The following is a 22,885-nucleotide window of genomic DNA, read 5'->3' as shown; positions in this document are numbered from 1 at the left end:
ATGCTCCGGCCCCGCCTCCGGTTCACTTCTGGAATTTCAGACTTTAAAGTCTGAAAACCACTGCGCCTGCGTTGCCATGTCCTCACTCCCGCTGATGGCACCAGGAGCGTACTGCGCAGGCACAGTATGGTCTGTGCCTCCCCCGTGCGCTCCTAGTGACATCAGGGGAAGCGAGGACACGGCAACGCAGGCGTAGTGGTTTTCAGACTTTAAAGTCTGAAATTCCAGAGGTGACCCAGAGGCGGGGCCGGAGCATCGGTGAGTGGTTGCGCGGGCACAGGATGTCTGCGGGGGACCATTAGAAGCCCCGGGTAACTTCAACTCATTTTCCCCCGACCCCCCTACAGTATCCCTTTAAGTAAAATACTGCATGCAGTGCGTTATACACCTTATTAGCTGCATTGGACTGTTTGCACATGCTCAGTAATGACTTGGAAGCATACTTTTCATTGCCTGTATTTTTTACTGTATCTGCTGTATGCGACGGTAACGCTGCGTTGCCACTTTTTGGGCGCGTTGCGTTGTAAGCTTGTGGTGCGACTTTAACGTGGCATCAAAACGCAATGTCCCACTGTGAATCTAGCCTCTGTGTAGGAGGCACACATGGACAAGTTGTAATGTTACTACTTAAAGGACCGCTGTAGTGAGAAGAATATGGAGGCTGCCATATTTATTTCCTTTTAAACAATGCCAATTGCCTGGCAACCCTGATGGTCTATTTGGCTGCAGTAGTGGCTGAATCACACACCAGAAACAAGCATGCAGCTAATCTTGTCAGATCTGACAGTAAAGTCAGAAACACCAGATCTGCTGCATGCTTGTTCAGAGTCTATGGCTGAAAGTAAAGGCAGAGGATCAGCAGGACAGCCAGGCAACTGGTATTGCTTAAAAGGAAATAAATATGGCAGCCTCCATATACATCTCACTTCAGTTATTCTTTAAAGGGACACTTAAAGAGAATCTGTATTGTTAAAATCACACAAAAGTAAACATACCAGTGCGTTAGGGGACATCTCCTATTACCCTCTGTCACAATTTCGCCGCTCCCCGCCGCATTAAAAGTGGTTAAAAACAGTTTTAAAAAGTTTGTTTATAAACAAACAAAATGGCCACCAAAACAGGAAGTAGGTTGATGTACAGTATGTCCACACATAGAAAATACATCCATACACAAGCAGGCTGTATACAGCCTTCCTTTTGAATCTCAAGAGATCATTTGTGTGTTTCTTTCCCCCCTGAGGGGGGAGTGCATAGCAGAACCACAACACTGAAGAACTTGGCAGCCTTCCAGACACGGGCTGACAAGTCTGACAAGGGAAAGATACATTGATTTATTACAGAGACTGTGATAGTACAAAGTGCTGCAGTAAGCCAGAACACATTAGAATAGCTTTTGGAACTTGTAGGATGGTAAAAAACAGGATGCAATTTTTGTTACGGAGTCTCTTTAAGCCAGGAATAAAAAAATCAGTTTTACTCACCTGGGGCTTCTACCAGCCCCCTGCAGCCGTCCCGTGCCCTCGCAGTCACTCTCGGAGCGTCCGGTCCCCCGCCGCCAGCTAGTTTGGTTTTCGCTGACAGGGAGTCGGCGGGCTTTCTGCGCCTGCGCAGGCCTGGCCACATGTATCCTTCTTTATATTCCCATCCTCAATAGCGTCCTACGCAGGTGCAGGATGCTATTGCGGAAGGGAATGCGAAGAAAAATACGCATGGCCTGGCCTGTCAGCGAAAATGACACTAGCTGTCGGCGAGGGACCGGAGGCTCCGTGAGTGACTGTGAGGGCACGGGACGGCTGCAGTGGGATGGTAGAAGCCCCAGGTGAGTAAAACTTTCCTGGCTTAAAGGGAACCTGAACTGAGTAAAATTATTTAAAATGAACACGACGTAGCTGTAAATGAATATTACATACTAACCTCACCGTCAGTTCCTCTCAGAAGCTCACCATTTTCTTCTTACAGTGATCCCTTCCAGTTCTGACAATATTTTGTCAGAACTGAAATATACCAGTTGCTGTCAGTTATATAGCAACTGCTGTCAGTTACAACTGAATGTGCAAGGTAATGTCCATGTTTCCCTATGGCTCAAGTGGGTGATATTACAGTTGAACAGTGTGCTGACCAGGAAGCTGTTATGGGGTAATGGCCATTTTCAAAATGTAGGATGGGGAATTCTATTGATCACAGTGGACAAATGGGAGGCAGGGGAGGAGAAAGAGATTGATGAGCAGACTACACAGGAGGTGAGTATGAACTGCATAAGTTTATTTTGACTTTTAATTTTCAGTTCAGGTTCTCTTTCAGTGTCAATTTAAAGAGGAACTCCAGTGAAAATAATGTAATGAAAAAAAAAGTGCTTAATTTTTACAATTATTTATAAATGATTTAGTCAGTGTTTGCCCATTGTCAAATATTTTAAATCCCTGATTTACATTCTGACATTTATTACATGGTGACATTTTTACTACTGGCAGGTGATGTAGCTGCTGCATGCTTTTTTAGCAGTTGGAAACATCTGTAAACAGCTATTTACCACAATGCAGCAAGGTTCACAGACAGGAAACTGCCATGAGTACGTACTCTTCTTGTTTCTTGTGGGAGGGGTTTCACCACAATATCAGCCATACAGCGCCCCCTGATGGTCTGTTTGTGAAAAGGAATAGATTTCTCGTGTAAAAGGGGGTATCAGCTACTGATTGGGATAAAGTTCCATTCTTGGTCGGAGTTTCTCTTTAAAGGACAACTGTAGTGAGAAGCATACGGATGCTGTTTGGGATGGATCACACCAGAGCGATGTGATTTTTTTTTCCTCGTCCTGCAGCATTTCTGAGTTGATTTTTTTTTTTTACAAAAGCTGTACACTTCCAGCTCTACTGTACAAAAAATAAAAAAATGCTACACCATAAATTGCTAGGCAAAACTTTTCATTAGGCACATGCTTAGAATCGCTTTAAAAAAATCACTTCTAAAAACGCTGAGCGTTTGTGAGTACGCTAGTGCTTTTAAGTGTGCACCGGCCCTAAGTCAGTAACTGGGAGTCATTTTTTTCTTTTCAATGCTTCAGCAAGCGAGCACAGACAGTGTCTAAGCTAGATCACAGTGCATGGTGCTCAATAATGCAGGGATTTGTATGCAACAATAACACAACAGCTTGCACAGGAAGCATGGGTCTCACCAGCTGATGCAGGTACAATACTGATAGTGTGCTCCGCTGTCCACATGTCTGTGCAGCCTGGGTGATACTGTAGGATTGCAGCCATGCACAAGCAAGTCACAGAGGACAGGCAATTCCCTCAGTAATCTGGAAGCAGCATGCACAGGAAGCATAGGTATCACCAGTTAATGCAGGTACAGTACTGATCGTGTGCTCCTCTGTCCACATGTCTGTGCAGCCTGGATGATACTGTAGCATTGCAGCCATGCACAAGCAAGGGCAGAGGCGAGAGAGGCTGTAGCCTCAGGGAGCAGTGTAGGAGGGGGTGCAGGGCGAGGCAGAGGCGAGAGAGGCCCCAGCCTCAGGGTGCAGTGTAGGAGGGGGTGCAGGGCCCAGGCAGAGGCAAGAGAGGCTCCAGCCTCAGGGCGCAGTGTAGGAGGGGGCGCACAACTCACTCAGGGGATACATGGCAGTGACTGTAAGCCAGATAACTAGAGATTAATGTGTTGGGGAGGGGGGGGGGGTGTGGGCCCTGTGGCACCTCTTAGTCTAATAGCAATCACTGTGTGACGGCTGGGGTGAGAGGGATGGAGGGGCGCACTTTGGTGTCTCCGCCTTGGGTGCTGGAGGACCTTGTCCTGGCTCTGCCCCATATACTTATAATGGTGCTTGGCCAGGACCTGGGCATTTAGCTTACTATTACTGAATGTTTACTATATCAGAATTTACTATAACGAGATCACACTGCGCTGTGCATTGATTTTCAGCATGGTTCCAGTTTTCAGCTCAATAACTTAAGTCAAAATAAATCCAAAGCGCAGTGTAGAAGCAAAGTGGTGGACAGAATATATTATTTTCACGGGCTAAATTGGTGGGCAGGTCAATCAGGGGCAATCGTGTTTACAGAGGAGGTGAGATTTGTGAGACCTCGATCTGCAATATGGGGAAACAGGCATTAGGGATGGTCAATAGGATGCAAATAATTCAGAGGTTATGCAGCTGTATTTGAGCAGCAGTGTCCCCTCACTAGATGTGACATCTGGCAATTTCTGGCAGCCATACAATAACTGCACCGTGTATCATTTGTCGACACGTGTGGTTCTAGTCGCCTCCACACTCGGATTGCGCTCATTTCCCGTCACATTGGGGGTGAACTGTATGGCAAGCATGGACATGGACAGAGTCCTAAGTATTCCGCTTGTTCAAAAGCAACCTATGGAACTAAAAGACCGCTTCTTCAGTCGCTGAGCTATAGAGGAGCAGAGAGTGGGTGGGACTATCTTCATCCTCTGCTGATGTCATTCTCCCAGAATGCATCTTAGTAGGCATAATCACATGATCAGGGGTTCATCCAAAAGGAGTGAAGAGGGGGATCCTGGAGTTTTCATTGAAAATTCCAGTAAAAAAAAAGAGAACTGAAACTTCACTTTTGTACACACTGACCTTTTATTGTAGACGATATGTTAACATGTATGGACTAATGTGGAGAATTTTAGCTATATATATTTATTTAGTATTCCTTAATATTTTTGTCTTTTGCAGGTCACAATGGTCTAGTTGCGGTAAGTTACTATCTAGTTTTTTTGTTCTATATTTATAAATGAGGCTTGATTAAATGTTTAGTGTCTTAAGGCTCATACACACGTCCCAACAATCTACCCAACTATCTTTCAAACTTGGTCTGTTGGGCGATAAGTTGGGCGTGTGTACGGCTGGCAAACAACCAGATGACCAACTGATAACAGGTTGTTTGCCAGATCCAACCGGAGGATCAATCTGCCCAACTATCATGCAGGTTGGAACGTGTGTACAAGTCTGGGGACCAAGCACCACTTTTTTCCTGGTTTCTAATATCTATAGGAGCTGCCATATTCCCCACTCCCTTTCTTTTTTTTTTTTAACAATTAATTTTATTGAGTTTTAAGAAAACACGCACAACAAGTACACGCAGGTACCCAAAAGGACAGTAATTAGATGAGCTACAGTTGTATACAATATGAAATTGCATGGGAAGTAAAACATAAAGGAAGGAAAGCTGTGAGCATCTTATGCAGTATATACATATATTCAATACAGTATGAACAAAACCGGATTACATATTAGGGTCTTTGAGACATATGTAAGGATATCCAGCATTATTACATCTCCTGAGTTGGTCAGAGTTGCTTAAGCTATGCCAACTGTAGAGAAAGTGAGAGGAATTAGGGAGAGAAAGAGGAGAAAAAGAGGGGGGGGGGGGGGGGGGGGAAGAATTAAGACAGAAAGTTTCCAGTGCTTGCCTCTGTAACCAGGACTAGTAGACACTAAGTTCGACCCAGTTCCCTAATTTGAACAAGAAGAATGCTAATTTGCTAGTGAGGTCATTCCTCTGGGCCAGAGGGGAGGGCTTCCACATTATTGTACCAGGGGGCCCAGATTTTGTCAAATCTACCGGAGCAGTTGCGGCTTTTATACGTTAAACGATATAAAGGCAGGGCCTTCATGATAGTACATTTCCAGTAGTTGAAGGAGGGAGGTTTATCAGATTTCCAGGTGCGGAGAATTTCCCTACGACCATAGAAACATAGGATTCTAATTAAGTATTGGGGGTGTTTACCCGGTGGGGTATCGTCTAACAGTCCCAGCAGAAATGCCCGGGGAGAGAGTATTAGTTGTGTTTGCAGAATTTCATTAATTAGGTCATTAATTTTAGACCAAAATGAATATATATGAGGGCAGTCCCAAAACATATGGAAGAAAGTTCCAGGATCGACGTTGCACCTAGGACAATTGGGAGTATTGGAGGTAGAGATTTTGTGCATTTGTACAGGAGTAAGATAAGTACGATGGAGAAATTTAAATTGTATTAATCTGTCTCTAGCAGATATCGGTACTTTGACAAAGTTTTCTAAGATTTCCTCCCAGTCCTTGTCATCCAATCCCGGAACTTCCTCGTTCCATCTGGACTGACATCTTGAAAGACTATGAGTATTATTATTCATAAGACCAAAATATATTACCGAAAGAGGTTTGTCCAGGTCCTCTACCATTAGTGTTTGCTCTATATCGCAGGAGACCAAAAGTGGCCTACTGTCCTTAAATTGAGTATTATAAGCGTGGCGAAGTTGTAGGTATCTGAAGAACATTTTATTAGGTAGATCAAAGGCACTTTTAAGGGAATTAAAAGGTAAAAGTCCATCATTCCCCATTATATGTTGAATGGCTTTTATACCCTGGCGGGCCCCCCCCTCCCTTTCTAACTGCACATTATTTATCCGAGGAAAGATGTGAAAATAGCATCTGTGACTTCTCTAAACTCTTTGAAGCACAGTGTCCTATTTACCCGCCCTCCCTGCCGATTAAAGCTTCTAAGCTTTTGTTTGCTCTTTGCTAATGTGTGCAATAAATGAATTACATTAGTAATTATCTGCCTGAACCTTCTGATGTCAGGCAGCCCTCGGAAGTAGGGTAACAAAACCCTCTACTAAACTTTTAAATGTAAAAAGAACAGGTGTAAAGTTTTTTTTTTATTAACCACTTAACATCTCAGTCGTTTTCAGCTTATGCATCCGAGCAATGTTCACCTCCCATTCATTAGCCTATAACTTTATCACTACTTATCACAATGAACTGATCTATATCTTGTTTTTTCCGCCACCAATTAGGCTTTCTTTGGGGGGGACATTTTGCTAAGAGCCACTTTACTGTAAATGCATTTTAACAGGAAGAATAAGAAAAAAATGAAAAAATTCATTATTTGTCAGTTTTCGGCCATTATAGTTTTAAAATAATACATGCCTCCATAATTAAAACCCACGTATTGTAATTGCCCATTTGTCACGGTTATTTCACCGTTTAAATTATGTCCCTATCACAATGTATGGCGACAATATTTTATTTGGAAATAAAAGAGCATTTTTTCCGTTTTGCATCTATCACTATTTACAAGCTTATAAAAAAAAATAGAGAGAAATATTTCATCTTTACATAGATATTTAAAAAGTTTAGACCCTTAGGTAAATATTTATGTTTTTTGTTTTTTTTATAGTAATGTTTTTTTTTTGTTTTTTTTTATTAAACATTTTATGTGGGCATTTTTGGGAGGGTGGGATATAAAAGTGTTTTATTTGGGGAAATATTGGTGTATTGTAATGTTTTTGGGCATTTACTTGTAGTTTTACTTTTTGGCCACAAGATGGCAATCTCGATTTTTTTTACATGACGTCACTCTAAGCGTACAATGTACGCTTAGAGGGACACAGCTTCAGAAAGAGCGAAGCTTCCGAGAGAAGCTGTCGCTTTTTCAGCGGGGGAGAGGAATCAATGATCGGGCTCCATAGCCCGATAAATTGATTCCGTGGCTACCGACTCCGCGGCCAGGAGTGCACGCGCGCGATCGGCCGCGGGAGCGCGCCTGTCCTCCTTGACGTTTTTATACGTCAAGGAGGACAAAGTGGTTAATGAGCCACATTCTTGGCATGCATATTTCACGTGCTATTGAGATGCCATGCATGCTAAAAAGGGTGCTTGATTCACTTTAAAGGGAACCTGAAGCGAGTAAAATTATTTAAAATAAACACATGATGTAGCTGCAAATGAATATTACACACTTACCTCACCGTCAGTTCCTCTCAGAAGCTCAACATTCACTTCTTACAGTGATCCCTTCCAGTTGTGACAATATTTTGTCAGAACTGAAATATACAAGTTGCTGTCAGTTATATATCAGCAGCTGTCAGTTACAACTGAATGTGCAAGGTAATGTCCATGTTTCCCTATGGCTCAAGTGAGTGATATTACAGTTTAACGGTGTGCTGACCAGAAAGCTGTTATGGGTTAATGGCCATTTTCAAAATGGAGGACGGAGAAATCCATTGATCACAGTGGACAAATTGGACGCAGGAGAGGAGAAAGAGATTGAGTAGTAGACTACACAAGAGGTAAGCATGACCTGGGTATGGTTAATTTGATTTTTTTATTTTCAGTTCAGGTTCTCTTTAAGCCTGGTACACACAGCCAAACTTCATTGGTCAATGGTGGTAAAATTGGCCAAAAGAGATTGGATGTGTGTACGCAACCTCATGCTGGCCACACACTGGCAGATTGATCTTGCAGAGCCGCAGAACTTATTAGCAGTGGAGGTGATCAGTTACAGTGGCTTGCAAAAGTATTCGGCCCACTTGAAGCTTTCCACATTTTGTCACATTACTGCCACAAACATGAATCAATTTTATTGGAATTCCACATGAAAGACCAACACAAAGTGGTGTACACGTGAGAAGTGGAATGAAAATCATACATGATTCCAAACATTTTTTACAAATCAATAACTGCAAAGTGGGGTGTGCGTAATTATTCAGCCCCCTTTGGTCTGAGTGCAGTCAGTTGCCCATTAGAGTTGGGCCGAACCTCCAATTTTAGGTTCGCGAACTGGGTTCGCAAACTTCCGCGGAAGGTTCGGTTCGCGTTAAAGTTCGCAAACCGCAATAGACTTCAATGGGGATGCGAACTTTGAAAAAAAAAATTCTGCTGGCCACAAAAGTGATGGAAAAGATGTTTCAAGGGGTCTAACACCTGGAGGGGGGCATGGCGGAGTGGGATACACACCAAAAGTCCCCGGGAAAAATCTGGATTTGACGCAAAGCAGCGTTTTAAGGGCAGAAATCACATTGAATGCTAAATGACAGGCCTAAAGTGCTTTAAAACATCTTGCATGTGTATACATCAATCAGGTAGTGTAATTAAGGTACTGCTTCACACTGACACACCAAACTCACTGTGTAACGCACCGCAAACAGCTGTTTGTGTAGTGACGGCAGTGGCGGGTTCACTGAACAGGAATACAGTGGTGGGTTCACAGAACAGGTATGCAGTGGCAGGTTCACTGAACAGGTATACAGTGGCGGGTTCACAGAACACAACAGGTATACAGTGGCGGGTTCACTGAACAGAACAGGTATACAGTGGCGGGTTCACAGAACAGGTATGCAGTGGCAGGTTCACTGAACAGGTATACAGTGGCGGGTTCACAGAACACAACAGGTATACAGTGGCGGGTTCACTGAACAGGTATGCAGTGGTGGGTTCACAGAACAGGTATGCAGTGGCGGGTTCACTGAACAGGTATGCAGTGGTGGGTTCTCAGAACAGGTATGCAGTGGTGGGTTCTCAGAACAGGTATGCAGTGGTGGGTTCTCAGAACAGGTATGCAGTGGTGGGTTCACAGAACAGGTATGCAGTGGTGGGTTCACAGAACAGGTATGCAGTGGTGGGTTCACAGAACAGGTATGCAGTGGTGGGTTCACAGAACAGGTATGCAGTGGTGGGTTCACAGTACAGGTATGCAGTGGTGGGTTCACAGAACAGGTATGCAGTGGCAGGTTCACTGAACAGGTATGCAGTGGTGGGTTCACAGAACAGGTATGCAGTGGCAGGTTCACTGAACAGAACAGGTATGCAGCCAGGAACAAGCTAAGCCTAACTAATCTTTCCCTGAGAGACAGTCTGCAGCAGCTCGCCCTACTCTCACTAACGCAGGCACACGAGTGAGCGTAATGGCCGCCGCTGCATGCCTTTTATAAGGGGGGGGAGTGGCTCCAGGGGCTAGTGTAGCCTAATTGGCTACACTGGGCCTGCTGACTGTGATGTAGAGGGTCAAAGTTGACCCTCATGGTGCATTATGGGGCGAACCGAACTTCCGCAAAAGTTCGCCTGCGGGACGCGAACGCGAACCACTGAAGTTCGCATGGAACCGTTCGCAGGCGAACCGTTCGGCCCAACTCTATTGCCCATAGACATTGCCTGATGAGTGCTAATGACTAAATAAAGTGCACCTGTGTGTAATCTAATGTCAGTACAAATACAGCTGCTCTGTGAGGGCCTCGGACGTTGTCTAAGAGAATATTGGGAGCAACAACACCATGAAGTCCAAAGAACACACCAGACAGGTCAGGGATAAAGTTATTGAGAAATTTAAAGCAGGCTTAGGCTACAAAAAGATTTCCAAAGTCTTGAACATCCCACGGAGCAGAGCACTGTTCAAGCGATCATTCAGGAATGGAAGGAGTATGGCACAACTGTAAACCTACCAAGACAAGGCCGTCCACCTAAACTCACAGGCCGAACAAGAAGAGCGCTGATCAGAAATGCAGTCAAGAGGTCCTTGGTGACTCTGGAAGGGCTGCAGAGATCTACAGCTCAGGTGGGGGATCTATCCATAGGACAACTATTAGTCATGCACTGCACAAAATTGGCCTTTATGGAAGAGTGGCAAGAAGAAAGCCATTGTTAACAGAAAAGCATAAGAAGTCCCGTTTGCAGTTTGCCACAAGCCATGTGGGGGACACAGCAACCATGTGGAAGAAGGTGCTCTGGTCAGATGAGACCAAAATGGTAATTTTTGGCCAAAATGCAAAACGCTATGTGTGGCGTAAAACTAACACTGCACATCACTCTGAACACACCATCCCCACTGTCAAATATGGTGGTGGCAGCATCATGCTCTGGGGGTGCTTCTCTTCAGCAGGGACAGGGAAGCTGGTCAGATGGATGGAGCCAAATACAGGGCAATCTTGGAAGAAAACCTCTTGGAGACTGCAAAAGACTTGAGACTGGGGTGGAGGTTCACCTTCCAGCAGGACAATGACCCTAAACATAAAGCCAGGGCAACAATGGAATGGTTTAACACAAAACATATCTATGTGTTAGAATGGCCCAGCCAAAGTCCAGATCTAAATCCAATCGAGAATCTGTGGCAAGATCTGAAAACTGCTGTTCACAAACGCTGTCCATCTAATCTGACTGAGCTGGAGCTGTTTTGCAAAGAAGAATGGGCAAGGACAGTGGCGGCTCCAGGAAATTTTTTTAGGGGGTGCTATGCAGGTGCTGGACCAATTTCCGGGGGAGCTGACGACCTGCGGCGTGCTTCGCGCGCCGCGGCAAAAAATGGGTGTGGCTACAACCTGCGGCGCGCAAAGCGCGCCGCGGCGAAAAAATGGGCGTGGTCATGACCGGATGAGGGCGGGGCTAACTGTAATTTAAAGTGAACCCAGGGTGAGAGTGATATGGTGGCTGCCATATTTATTTCCTTTTAAACAATACTAGTTGCCTGGCAGCCCTGCTGATCTATTTGGCTGTAGTAGTGAACTGAATTACACCAGAAACAAGCCATGCAGCTAATCTTGTCAGTTCTGACAATATTGTCAGAAACCCCTGACCTGCTGCATGCTTGTTCAGGGTCTATGGTTGAAAGAATAAGAGGCAGAGGACCAGCACGGCAGCCAGGCAACTGGTATTGCTTAAAGGGAGATAAATATGGCAGCCTCAATATTATTCTCACCTCGGGTTCCCTTTAAAAGTGCAACGCAAAGACAGAGGGCCCAAGTTTTGGTGACCCTTTTCCCAGAAAATTCACATAATTGTGCAGGTTTTCTCAAGAAAATACACGTAATGTGAGCAGATTTTAACAAAAAACACGTCCAATGACCCCAATATGCACAATCGTTATCAGATATGGCTCCAATATGCACAATCGGTAGCAGATATGACCCCAATATGCACAATCGGTAGCAGATATGACCCCAATATGCACAATCGGTAGCAGATATGACCCCAATATGCACAATCGGTAGCAGATATGACCCCAATATGCACAATCGGTAGCAGATATGGCCCCAATATGCACAATCGGTAGCAGATATGGCCCCAATATGCACAATCGGTAGCAGATATGACCCCAATATGCACAATCGGTAGCAGATATGGCCCCAATATGCACAATCGGTAGCAGATATGGCCCCAATATGCACAATCGGTAGCAGATATGGCCCCAATATGCACAATCGGTAGCAGATATGGTCCCAATATGCACAATCGGTAGCAGATATGACCCCAATATGCACAATCGGTAGCAGATATGACTCCAATATGCACAATCCGTAGCAGATATGACCCCAATATGCACAATCGGTAGCAGATATGACCCCAATATGCACAATCGGTAGCAGATATGACCCCAATATGCACAATCGGTAGCAGATATGACCCCAATATGCACAATCGGTAGCAGATATGACTCCAATATGCACAATCTGTAGCAGATATGACCCCAATATGCACAATCGGTAGCAGAAATGACCCCAATATGCACAATCGGTAGCAGAAATGACCCCAATATGCACAATCGGTAGCAGAAATGACCCCAATATGCACAATCGGTAGCAGAAATGACCCCAATATGCACAATCCGTAGCAGATATGACCCCAATATGCACAATCCGTAGCAGATATGACCCCAATATGCACAATCCGTAGCAGATATGACCCCAATATGCACAATCCGTAGCAGATATGACCCCAATATGCACAATCCGTAGCAGATATGACCCCAATATGCACAATCAGCATCACCTGAAAAAGAAAAGAAAAACCCATTTACTCACCTACAGCCAGAAGACCTTCTTTCCCGACCTCCTATCCCGAGTCCCGACCTCATTGTGGCGCGCAGCGCCCGCGCGCCCACGATCCTCTTCCTTCCCGACGTCACGACGAGACTTCCTGCCTGCATGCAGAGAGCAGGGCTACGGGAAAATGGCCGCCCGAAGCCATGCACTGCAGACTCGAAGTCTGCAAAACAGGGCTCCGGGCGGCCATCTTACCGTAGCCCTGCCTGCTGCTCCGTGCTGCCGCTGTGTGAACTGACTTGGCGTCTTTTAGACGCCTGAAGTCAGTTCACTCCAGGGGGTGCTTTGGGGGTGCTTGGACAATTCTAGGGGGTGCTCGAGCACCCCCTTGCACCCCCCTGGCGCCGCCCCTGGGCAAGGATATCAATCTCTAGATGTGCAAAGCTGGTAGAGACATACCCTAAAAGACTGGCAACTGTAATTGCAGCAAAAGGTGGTTCTACAAAGTATTGACTCAGGGGGCCGAATAATTACGCACACCCAACTTTGCAGTTATTTATTTGTAAAATATGTTTGGAATCATGTATGATTTCCGTTCCACTTGTCACGTGTACACCACTTTGTATTGGTCTTTCACGTGGAATTCCAATAACATTGATTCATGTTTGTGGCAGTAATGTGACAAAATGTGGAAAACTTCAAGGGAGCCGAATTCTTTTGCAAGCCACTGTATATCACCATGATCACTTTGTGCATTTTTTTTCCTCGGCACCTGATTGGATACTCCTACCACCTGCACTGTTGGTATTTTTGTTAGATTCGATAACGTTCTGGAGGGTTAATTGAACAGTGTGTGACCCGGCATTGTGTCATAAAGGTGACACAGAACATCAGTGACATAATATGCTGAGCACTCAGACATCGTACTCAATGCCAAGCCGCTGCAGCTAAAGCTAATAAAATATTGGGATGCATTAAAAGGGAAATAAAAACTTGAGATGCTAGCATAATATTGCCCCTGTTTAACTCTCTAGTAAGGTCACATCTGGAATATGGAATTCAGTTCTGGGCACCACATTACAGGAAAGATATTGCAGTTTTAGAGCAGGTGCAGAGACGAGCAACAAAATTGATACGTGGGATGGAAGGTCTCACTTACCAAGAAAGGTTTATTTAGTCTAGAGAAAAGACGCCTTAGGCTAAGTTCACATTAGGCTGTTTTCAGTCTACGTTCCACTCCGATGAGCGGAACACAGCAGCCGCAGCAATGCTTTCCCTATGGGAAAGTTCACATTGCTTCGTTCCGCTCATCGGAGCGGACGTTCCCAACATGTCGGGACCTTGCGTTTCCGCTTCGTTAGTGGATCAATGATTTACTTTCAGGTCATTCTGAATTTGGATATATAGTGTAAACTTTGTTTTTTGGTTGTTTAGAATGTGCTTTTAAAGTATTTTAAAGGATACATGAGGCTAAAAAAATAATGAAAGCATCTCACTTACCTGGGAGTTCTTAACCACTTCGCTGCCCGGGTACAGTATATCTACGCTCCATTGGACTTGAGTTCCCCGCCCGGAGCGTAGATATGCGTACCCCCCGTCGCTGCCACCACTGTCTGCGCGCGCTCCTGCACGCCGCCGGCCGCTCGCCCGGAGATCAATGAACGGGAAAAACCATTCCCGTTCGTTGATCTCTGCCTCCCAGCAATGATCGTGCTGCTTCTATGAGAAGTAGCACGATCATTGTGAAAAAAAATGTTTCCCAGCCTCCCTGAACAAGCGTACTTCGTACGCTTGCAGGACGCATTCACAAAAATGTACTGTGGCCATCTTGTGGCCAAAAAGTAAAACTACACCCAAAAACATTTTTCATATACAAAAACGTTATTCTACATTATTCACAAATTAACTCATTAACTCCCACACTCCCCAATTGTTACCATTTTTTTTGTGTAATAAAAAAAAAATAAAAAAAAAAACATAGTTACCTTAGGGACTGAACTCTTTAAATATTTATATCAAGAGGGTATAACACTGTTACTTTATAAATTGTGGGCTTGTAAATAGTGATGGAGGCAATTTTTTTTTAAAAATCACCGGTATTTCCAAATAAAATATTGGCGCCAAACATTGTGATAGGGACATAATTTAAACGGTGTAATAACCAAGACCAATGGGCAAATAATTTACATGTATTTTAATTAGAGTAGCATGCATTATTTAAAACTATAATGGCTGAAAACTGAAAAATAATGATTTTTTTTTCCAAATGTTTTCCTATTTTCCCATTAAAACACATTTAGAATAAAATAATTCTTGGCATAATGTCCCACCTAAAGAAATCCTAATTGGTGGTGAAAAAAACAAGATATAGTTCATTTCATTGCGATAAGTAATGATAAAGTTATAGACGAGTGAATGTAAGGAGCGCTGAAAGGTGAAAATTGCTCTGGTGCTGAAGGGGTAAAACCCCTCAGTGGTTTTAAAGTCCCTGGAAGTCTCTTGTGGCCCTTGCTGCAGTCCTGCTCTCACCCGGTCTTCTGCTATCCCCTCTGTAGCGGCCAGCGACTTGGCCAGGTTGGCGGCTTGTGCGCATGCGTGGGTGCGCGCCCATGCTACACAGGGCCAGTCCGCCAATAATGCTGCCTGAAAGCGGCAGCCGGGGGGGGGGGGGGGGGGTGGTTCAGGCTGACCACCTAATAGGGGCACCTACCTTGCTAACCTATACTGGGGGCACCTGTACCTGGCTAACCTATACTGTGGGTAATTGTACCTGACTAACCTATACTAGGGCAACTGTACCCGGTTAACCTATACTATGGGCATCTATACCTGAGGCACCTACCTTGCTAACCTATACTGGGGGTATCTATACCTAGCTAACCTATACTGGGGGCACCTATACCTGGCTAACCTATACTGGGGTAACTATTCCAGGCTAACCTATACTGGGGGCATCTATGCCCGACTACCTATACTGGGGGCACCAATGCCTGACTACCTATACTGGGGTCACCTATGCCTTGCTACCTATACTGGGAGCAGCTATGCCTGGCTAGTTATACTGGGGGCACCCATGCCAGGCTACCTATACTGGGGGCACCTATACCTGGCTAACCTATACAGGGGGCACCAATGCCTGACTACCTATACTGGGGTCACCTATGCCTTGCTACCTATACTGGGAGCAGCTATGCCTGGCTAGCTATACTGGGGGCACCCATGCCAGGCTACCTATACTGGGGGCACCTATACCTGGCTAACCTATACAGGGGGCAACTATGCCTAGCTAACCTATACTGGGGGAACCTATGCCTGACTACCTATACTGGGGGCACCTATGCCTGACTACCTATACTGGGGGGCATCAATGCCTGGCTACCTATACTGGGGTCACCTATGCCTGACTACGTATACTGGGGGCACCTATGCCTGACTACCTATACTGGGGGCACCTATGCCTGACTACCTATACTGGGGGCATCAATGCCTGGCTACCTATACTGGGGGCATCAATGCCTGGCTACCTATACTGGGGTCACCTATGCCTGGCTACCTATACTGGGGGCACCTATGCCTGACTACCTATACTGCGGGCATCAATGCCTGGCTACCTATACTGGGGTCACCTATGCCTGACTACCTATACTGGGGTCACCTATGCCTGACTACCTATACTGGGGGCACCTATGCCTGACTACCTATACTGGGGGCACCGATGCCTGACTACCTATACTGGGGGCATCAATGCCTGTCTACCTATACTGAGGGCACCTATGCCAGGCCACTTATACTGGGAGCACCTATGCCTGGCTAACCTATACTGGGGGCACCTATGCCTGACTACCTATACTGGGGGCACCGATGCCTGACTACCTATACTGGGGGCATCAATGCCTGGCTACCTATACTGAGGGCACCTATGCCAGGCCACTTATACTGGGAGCACCTATGCCTGGCTACCTATACTGAGGGCACCTATGCCAGGCCACTTATACTGGGAGCACCTATGCCTGGCTAACCTATACTGGGGGCACCTATACCTGGCTAACCTATACAGAGGGCAACTATGCCTAGCTAACCTATACTGGGGGCACCTATAAATGACTACCTATACTGGGGGCACCTATGCCTGACTACCTATACTGGGGGCATCAATGCCTGGCTACCTATACTGGAGTCACCTATGCCTGGCTACCTATACTGGGGTCACCTATGCCTGGCTACCTATACTGGGGGCACCTATGCCTGACTACCTATACTGGGGGCATCAATGCCTGGCTACCTATACTGGGGTCACCTATGCCTGACTACCTATACTGGGAGCAGCTATGCCTGTCTAGCTATACTGGGGGCACCTATACCTGGCTAACCTATACTGGGGGCATCAATGCCTGGCTACCTATACTGAGGACACCTATGCCAGGCCACCTATACTGGGAGCACCTATGCCAGGCTACCTATACAGGGGCCACCTATACCTTGCTACCTATACAGGGGCCACCTATACCTGGCTACATATACAGGGGCCACCTATGCCTGGCTAACCTATACTGGGGTCACCTATGCCTTGCTACCTATACTGGGGGCCCATATGCCTGGCTAGCTATACTGAAGGCACCTATATTTGGCTTCCTATACAGGGGCCACCTATACCTGGCCACCTACCTATACTGTGGGTGTAATTTTCTTGGTTGCTACGTGACTATAATGCGCAGTGCAAACTGTCGGGTGCTGTGCGATCATTCCAAATCCGGAGGGGGGAGGGCGCAACCTCACAAATTTGCCTCAGGCAGCAAAAATTCTAGAACCGGCCCTAATGCTACGGACAGCAGGCAAACTATAAAGCTGACCATACATGGTTCATTTTGTAGCCAATCAAGAAATAATTCAATTCCTCTTCTAAATGAAAAATGGTAAGATTGAAAATTGATCAGACCCCCAAGCATAGCTTTTTTTTTTTTTTTTTAATAACATTGCATCATACTGTCACAGTTGCAGTTTTAAAAGCACACTCTGGGGTTGATTCACTATAACATATAGCACACCTTATCAGAGTTAACATGCCTTATCAGAGTTAACATGTCACTTGACAGAAAACTTGACAGGCAGCTTATTGGGCCAATCAAAGTGTGGGGATAATGTCCTTCAAAGTGATTGGACCCCCAGGGGCTCAGGGCAGGACAAGTGGAGCTCTCGTCATTGCCAATTAGCAGTCATAAGTTCGTACCGCTCGCTATGCTACTCTAATAAAGCGTGTTAACTCTGATAAGGCGTGTTCATTCTGATAAGGCACACTATTTGTCGTTTAAACTATAAAACAGAGCAGAAATAATGATCCTTTAAATTTTCCTGCAGTAAAACATTATCTCAAGCTGCTTCTCAGCTCTTTTGCATAGATGACAAATGAAGGTTTTTTTTTTAACTCTTCCTGTACTGGAAAACAATATGAGACTTTTTTCTTTGCTACTACTGTTCTATTTCTTCTACTACACATACAATTCAAAATCTCAAGTTTATTTTCACTACAGGTTTGCTTTAAGATGAGAGGGTCTGTCTATCTGCAGTATCTATCCATCTTTTTCATGCAATTTTTATTTTTTTCATCAGGCAGCTTATCTTCAGAAGTCGGGGATGAAGGCGGCGGTCTTTGAGAGGCGACATGTGATTGGAGGAGCTGCAGTGACTGAGGAAATTATTCCAGGTTTGTTAAAGAGGAACTCCAGTGAACATTTTTACTGTTGGCAGGTGATGTAGCTGCTGCATGGTTTTTGGCAGTTGGAAACAGCTGTAAACAGCTATTTCCCACAAAAGTTCAAACTTTTCTTGTGGGAGGGGTTACTTGTGGGAGGGGTTTCACCACAATATCAGTCATACAGCACCCCCTGATGGTCTGTTTGTGAAAAGGAATAGATTTCTCATGGAAAACAGGGTATCGACTACTGATTGGGATAAAGTTCCATTTTTTGGTCGGAGTTTCTCTTTAAGTTTTATGCTAAGCTATCATTTCCTGACTGACAGAACAGATGATGTATTTGGGTTTTTTTTACATTTTGTGTTGTTGACAACCTGGAATTAAAATGGAGGGGGAAGCACTTTGCTTATAGCTGAGAAGAATAACAACAATATTAAAATGTTCTAAATAAGCTAGTCAAAAGGCTTCCTATAATAAAATAAAATGCAATTCACAAGAGTGCCTGGAGACTTTCTTCGGTAGTTTTTCTCACCACCTTGTCGATTGTTTACTGAAGATGACTGAACAGACAATAAAAATGGAATCTGAACTTACCCGAGGAGTCCAGCCCACCGTAGCCCGCAAGCTCCCTTGGCGTCCTCTGGGTCCCTTTCGTTCTGCCACTGGCGGCTCCGGTAGCGCGCAACTTGGCCAACCCCGCAGTATTGGGGAGTCTTGCCCAGGGACTCCTTGCTGACTGGGTGTTGGCTTCGGACGTGAGTCAAGTACTTTGTCCAGCAGCAAATGTCAATAGTCATCAAATGGCAAAGTAGTAGAAAGAGTCTGCAATACCCTTCAAAGACTATCATTCACTCATCAAAGACCAGTTTACTACTTAGAGTAGTGATGGGTAACCTTGGCACGCCAGCTGTGACAAAACTACAAATCCCATCATGCCTCTGCCTCCCTAAGTTATGCTTAGAGCTGTCAGAGTATTGCAATGCCTCATGGGACTTGTAGTTCCACCACAGCTGGAGTGCCAAGGTTAGCCATAACTGACTTAGAGCAACAGCAACATTTTGAAGTAGCTGAAATGAGCCATCAGGAACAGCTATAGGCTCCAATAATCGCTTTGCAACAAAGGACAGCTCTGAATGAGAACTGTTCTGTTCCCTTATTGGCGACATCCATTCCTCAGTCGTGCCATTTCTGAGGATCCTTCACAGAATAATTCAGGACAGATCCAGGGTAATAATGGCTGTACCTTACAGGCCCCAAAGACTGTGCCTGGCTGTGCTGAAGGATCTATTGTTTCTGATATGCCTGATCTACCAGTACAGGGTGAACTCCTCACTCCAATTCAAGCACAATAATCCAACCTGAATTATTGCAAATACTTTCTGTTTTAAGAAAGCAAACTTTTGTTTTCCATAGCATTTTAGTAAGGGGGCTTTTTGGTTCATTGTAGCCCCTTGCACACTTCTGGGAGTTCTGGTTCACCATGAGATTCCTGGGTAATCTGTAACTCTGGGTTTTTCAAGTCCTACTCCATAGAGTCACATTAATCCATGTCATGCACTGATGAAGACCAAACAGTCTGAAACAGTCTGTATGCATGTTGGATTATTGTGGCTCTGTATATTTAAATAGATACTGAAGCGAAAAAAAATTATGATATCATAAATTGGTTGTGTAGTACGGATAATGACTAGAACATTAGTAGCAAAGAAAATATTATCATATTTTTATTTTCAGTTATATAGTGTCTTTTATAACATTGCATCATTTGCTAATATTTGCAGTTTACACACTACTCAGCATTCTCTCAGCATTCTAAGTGATTTTCTCTGCAGAGGACAGTTCAAAAGTTCACTGGCCTTCCTCTGTAAAAAGAAAATACAATGACTGACAGTTGAGATAACAAGCTTCAGAAGACAGAGCTCTCTGCGACTTTGAAAGTCATGGAGCTCAATGGCTCTTTTGCATAGATAACAACTGGCGTTTCTTAACTCTTCCTGTTCTAGAAACCATATTAGACTTATATCTCTGCTCCTAATGTTTTATTTCTTAGCTGTACTACACATACAAATCATTATATCATAATATTTTTTCCGCTTCAGTGTCTCAACAAGCTGACACATCATTGCATTCCAGCGGATCTGAAGGTGTGGTTAGCTTACAGGGACAACAAAGGATAATTTGCATATATTCTGCAGTGATGCACTGGGAGACATCTCAAGCTCACTCCCACCTGAATTATTGAAAATACCTTCTGTTTTAAGAAAGCAAACTTTTGTTTTCCTCATCTGTGAGACATAATTGCTGTCTGGAAATGACCTGGGAAAGATAGCATAACTTATGGCAGTGGCTGGGTAGTGTACCGGTTTAGGGCTCTGCCTCTGATACAGGAGACTTGGGTTAGCATCTCAGCTCTTCCTGCTCAGAAAGCCAGCACCTATTCAGTAAGGAGTCCTTGGGCTAGACTCCCTAACACTGCTACTGCCTATAGAGCGTGCCCTAGTGGCTGCAGCTCTAGTGCTTTGAGTCCGCCAGGAGAAAAGCGCGATATAAATGTTCTGTGTCTTGACTTAGCGGTAATGTCTTCTCCACAAATCAAAAGGACAACATGCTAACAACCCACCCATCATTGTATTTGTTTTAAAAATGATTTGATATGCTATCCAGAGTGTTATCTTTTCTATCAATGGAGAGTGTGTGGGATTGCAGCGCATGTATACCCCATGGCTAATTTGAATATTGTATACTACTTTCTGTCCAGATTGGAGTGGAGGGGTTACAGTATCTCGCGTTTGTGCTGTCCTTTCAATTCCTGTTAAAGAGACTCTGTAAAAAAAAGTTCTAGCTGCTCTGTCTCTGTAATATACCTAATCTTCTTTTCTTTGTCAAGCTTTGTCGACCCAGAGAGGAAGGTGCTGCCTCTGCTGTGATAGGGAGAAGTTATGCACGCCTCCTCCACGCCCCCTGCAGGCTCTGTGTGTGTGCTTTCTTTATTCCTCACAGACAGGTCTCTGCTCTCTGTTTCAGCTTGTCTGGGGGGGGGGAGGGAGTTGCCCATGCTGAGAAACTGTGAGAATACCGGACTGGAGTTCAGATAATTCCCTATGCAATAAAAACTTGTAGTATACTGTACATGTATATACACACATACATACATCACTTCCTGGTTAGCGGGCATGTTTTTTGTTTGTAAACACTGCCTAAAATTGGCGATTAAAAGCCAGGATCGCGGCAGGGAGTGGCGGAAGCGGCAAAGAGGGACCCAGGAGATCACAGTGACTTGATTGGTATGTTTTTTATTGTACAAATCGGACAGTACAGATTCTCTTTAAAGACGTTACCACTAATGCTGTGTACACACCATATGTTTTCACCCCGATAGATGGGTTCAACAGATACATTTCCGACATGTCCGTTATTCCTTCCGATTGTTTTTTGACTCGATTTCTCATAGAAGTGAATGGAAAAATATAAGAAAAATGAGCGGAAGATAAGACAGTCAACTGCAGAATCGAGCGGAATAAACGATCGGGTTTAAAATCGAGCGTAAAAACGTATCGTGTGTACCCAGCGTTAGTAATGTTGTCTATCGGATACCCATATAAGCAGACAAACCGAGAGCCCAATATAGTGTAGTAGGTATTAGCCCAAATGCAAATATATGAAAGGTAAGTATTATACTCACAAACATGGGTTACTTCTCAGGCAACCACTGTATAGGCAGGTGGGGAGTATAGACCTGTCCCCACTCAGGATTAAGATGTCGCTCTCTGTGATAGAAGAAAGGAGGGTGTGTCACCCTTCCACCAAGGGTGGATCGCTGGATAAGTCGATGTACAGAGGCGCCAGTAGGATAAAAGGTACTAAAAGGTTTAAAACATCTAGGTGGTGGTGGTGGGCCAACCAACCTAAAACAGACACAATGCTGTCAATTAAAGTCAATGAAAATTTATTTACATACTCTTGTTGGAGTATGTAAATAAATTTTCATTGACTTTAATTGACAGCATTGTGTCTGTTTTAGGTTGGTTGGCCCACCACCACCACCTAGATGTTTTAAACCTTTTAGTACCTTTTATCCTACTGGCGCCTCTGTACATCGATTCATCGGATACCCATAGCTCCCAACTGTCCCTCTTTTTTGGAGGGACAGTCCCTCTTTGGGAACCATATCCCTTTGTCCCTCATTCTTCCTCCTTTGTCCCTCTTTCAGGACTGATACACAGATCTATGTAAATATATGTATTTTTCTACTGAAAAATGTGTTTAATTGACTCTAAATTTTATTCCCATCCTTTACATTGATACATTTCTTATTTTCAAATGTGAATAGGAAGGAAAATGAACCAGGATAGAAAGGACCAGTGTGGTTTGAGTTATAAAACAGCATATTTTTCTTATGAAATCTTTATATTATGCGTGAATAGGGGTGTGGTTTGTGGTGTGGCAGGGGTGTGGCTTACGTGTCCCTCTTTCTTATCTCAAAAATTTGGGAGGTGTGCTGATACCAGCTAATCCAGCAGCTTATACGCCTATAAAAACACTCTACCGTCAAGGGCCTTATGTGAACCAGAGACAAAGCACCCTCATGTATTTCACCATATACAGTATATCAGTTGGAACGTTAGAGAAAACACCTACCCTGCTCTCTGTTTCATCCTTCAC

At 44.6% G+C, this 22,885-nt stretch overlaps 1 protein-coding gene across 2 annotated transcripts in view; it reads left to right on the top strand.

The window, feature by feature from the left end:
- Window positions 1-22,885, top strand: part of PYROXD2 (pyridine nucleotide-disulphide oxidoreductase domain 2) — a 150,092-nt gene that overhangs the window by 5,529 nt on the left and 121,678 nt on the right. For both annotated transcript variants that reach the window (XM_068255352.1, XM_068255353.1), the window contains exons 2-3: window positions 4,694-4,713; window positions 18,139-18,232. In XM_068255352.1, the coding sequence (XP_068111453.1) occupies window positions 4,694-4,713; window positions 18,139-18,232 (114 nt within the window). The remainder of the gene's footprint in view (window positions 1-4,693; window positions 4,714-18,138; window positions 18,233-22,885) is intronic.

The sequence above is a fragment of the Hyperolius riggenbachi genome, chromosome 10 (genome assembly GCF_040937935.1).
Source record: "Hyperolius riggenbachi isolate aHypRig1 chromosome 10, aHypRig1.pri, whole genome shotgun sequence".
In the NCBI taxonomy this organism is placed as follows: Eukaryota; Metazoa; Chordata; class Amphibia; order Anura; family Hyperoliidae; genus Hyperolius; species Hyperolius riggenbachi.
The sequence above is the reverse complement of the archived record's forward strand: the minus strand, read 5'-3'. Positions and strand labels throughout refer to the sequence as shown.